General features: G+C 43.0%; 1 protein-coding gene across 1 annotated transcript; it reads right to left on the bottom strand.

Annotated features, from left to right (window-relative positions):
- Positions 1–5: 5 nt before the first annotated feature.
- Positions 6–725, bottom strand: LOC145718730 (uncharacterized; the record flags this gene model as incomplete). The annotated part of the gene is made up of 1 exon (XM_081810240.1): positions 6–725. A coding segment is annotated over one exon (720 nt), but the record flags the coding sequence as incomplete, so codon positions are not given.
- Between the last annotated feature and the right edge of the window lie 2,464 nt (positions 726–3,189).

Raw genomic sequence — 3,189 nt, 5'->3', positions numbered from 1 at the left:
TGATGTTGGCTAAGATGAGAAGTCCTTCCAAAGCTTTTGCCACACTCATTACATTCATAGGGTTTCTCTCCAGTGTGGATTTTCTGATGTCGAAGTAGTGGTGAATTACCAACAAAAGCTTTTCCACACTCATTACACTCATAAGGTTTCTCCCCAGTGTGGATTCTCTGATGTATGACAAACTCGGAACTACTGGTAAAACTATTTCCACACTCTCCACAGAGATAGGGCCTGTCCCCACTGTGGATTCTCTGATGCCTGATCAGATTTGCATTATCATTAAAGGCTCTCCCACACTCTTCACATTGATAGGGCTTCTCTCCAGTGTGGATTCTCTGGTGCCGAATTAATGAAGAATTGCCATTAAAGGCTTTTCCACACTCATTACACTCAAAGGGTTTCTCCCCGGTGTGGATTCTCTGGTGTCTAACATAGTAAGAAAAATAACTGAAGCATTTCCCACACTCCTCACATCTGAAGGGTTTTCTTGCACAGTGGATTCTTGGAACCTTTCCTTTAATATTTTTCACTGTGGGGATTTCCTGGTGCTTTTCCAGTTCACAGGTTTCTAGAAAGTTGGCTCCCTGAACAACACTCTTCTGCAAACCATGTGACAATATCACATCTCTTTCTCCAGAAATTCCCTGTGTTGATGTGGACTCATTGCCAACGTTGGTCTCAGTATCTAATAAAAGAGAAAACACAAATGCCACCTGAGAATTATGCTAGAAACAAACAAAAAGCATCAAAAATTATAGGGTCTTTAGAGATTACTATTCCAACCTCCACATCGAACTGCTAGCAAGACCAGGCTACTAAAATTAAAGTGCCAAATATCACACAGAGAACAGTCAAGGAGAAACAGGGTATTGGTATACACAGCACACATCAGATTGCTTCCTAAGCTTTTCCAGACTCCGTATTTTTTGAATAACTTCTCTCTGGTACATTCTAGTATCTCTTGACCTTATCATATTCATAGGCCTACAAAATGCCAAAGGCACAGGCCCTAAGAGCAAGTGGTGACACTGGGGCTAGCAAGACTCAAGAGTCAGAAAGCACAACAGAACAGAGTCAGAATACAAATGTGATGAAGGAAAAAGGTTCTTTTAAAAAATTCATACCCAAAAATAAATAAAAAATCCATACCCTGTAAATAGCCCCAAAGCCTGGAGACACTAAGCATTAAAGGGACTAGGCTGTGACAAGACAAGGGAGAGAAGAAAATCACACTCAGAGGGTCTTAAATACAGGACATCCCCCAAAGGTTGTTAACTGCAGGTCCACAGAGGACAATGAACTCCCTAAAATTGCTGGCAATTCCCGTCTTGTTATCAGACTCTCACAAAAGTCTGGATCTCAAGCACGCAGAGACTTTATTTGGAAAGGGAAGAATACAGTTTACCTAGATACACAAAGACTGCAGAGTAGTTCTCATTTCAGCCACCTGTAAAATGGCATTTGTATTCCAAGACTGTATGCCATTTTACCTCGTTAAAGTCATTCTACTTTTTAAAAAGATTTTATTTATATATTTATCAGAGAAAGAAAGCGTGCTCAAGTAGGGGGAGCGGCAGGCAGAGGGAGAAGCAGACTTCCTGCTGAGCAAGTAGCCCAATGTGGGGCTCAGTCCCAGGACCCCGGGATCATGACCTGAGCCGAAGGCAGACACTTAACTGACTCAGCCACCCAGATGTCCCAAAGTCAATCTATTTTATATAAAATGTTGGACTAATTTTAACATTAATCTCAGGTATCTGGGACTCATCTAATCAAGTTCGTCCTTCAAGTGTGTGTTAAACGAGTAAGAGCCCTTGGAGAAAGGCAGTGGGAGAGGAGACATTGGAGACTGAAGTAAACAGGGTGCTCAGTTATAAAACCAGGACTGGGCAATCAATGACCAAAATACTCTATTTTCCTGCTGCCCCATAATCTGCCATCATCTAGATCAGGATCCCCACAGCAGTTCTTCCAAGCCATCACCTTCCTAGGTCTCTAGCCATTACCCCCACCTTCCCGCTGAAAGAACAAAGCTGCCCAGATGCAGTGCCCTCAACGTCTTTCCCTTCCATTTCTACACCCACTCATTACAAGCCATCTGCTCCCTCTCAAGTCTCACACTTCCCAATCACCCCTGATGCCATCTCCTCCCTCCCCCTGCTACACTGCTCTACCAGCTGTGTCATCCCTCCTCTTCATCACCAACCTCCTTCTGCAGATCCTCAAATCCACTTGGGCTTAACCATCATCCCTTCACATCCAACTTTTTCTTTCTTTCTTTTTTCAAAGATTTTATTTATTTGACAGAGAGAGACACAGTGAGAGAGGGAACACAAGCAGGGGGAGTGGGAGAGAGAGAAGCAGGCTTCCCGCAGAGCAGGGAGCCTGGTGTGAGACTCGATCCCAGGACCCTGGGACCATGACCTGAGCCGAAGGCAGGTGCTCAACGACTGAGCCACCCAGGCGCCCCCCAACTTTTTCTTATAGCAGTGTTTTTCAAACTGCTTACCCATTAGTTGTGAAATGGACATAGTATGTAACTATCAGACAATTTTTAAAATGAAACACACTAGCCTAACCTAGAACAGAATTCACATACATTGCAATGCCAAGGTAAATTCTGTCTCTTGAAACTCCAGTCTCAAAGTACATAATGCATATACAGGGTGAAGCTCATAATAAAAGAGTTGGTACGGTTGTATTTCATTTCTAAACTTACCAAAATAAACCTATCTAAAGTGCTGCCTATAATCTCAGGAAACAAACTGAGGGTTGCTGGAGTGGTGGGGGGTGGGAGGGATAGGGTGGCTGCGTGATGGACACTGGGGAGGGTATGTGCTACGGTGAGCTCTGTGAATTGTGTAAGACTGTTGAATCACAGACCTGTACCCCTGAAACAAATAATACATTATATGTTAATAAAAAAATAAAAAATAAAGTGCTGCCTCAATTTCCTCATCTCCCATTTACTCCTTCTCTACAAAGTATCTACCCTGAAACTCCTACCCTTGGCTTCAGGTCCATGTTCCCTCTTGGGGACGCTCCTCTGTCTACTTTCTCCTCCCTGTCTCAATAAAATTAAATATCCCTTAATATTTAAGATTCAGCTCTTTTTGTTCTCTGGGTGTCATTTTAATTAAAACTCTGGTAGAGTACCCTTGCATCTACTCCTATAGACCTGACATTTAT

The sequence above is a fragment of the Leptonychotes weddellii genome, unplaced genomic scaffold (genome assembly GCF_054177405.1).
Source record: "Leptonychotes weddellii isolate Sample4059 unplaced genomic scaffold, ASM5417740v2 HiC_scaffold_20756, whole genome shotgun sequence".
Classification (NCBI taxonomy): Eukaryota; Metazoa; Chordata; class Mammalia; order Carnivora; family Phocidae; genus Leptonychotes; species Leptonychotes weddellii.
This window is presented reverse-complemented; position numbering and strand designations above follow the sequence as displayed.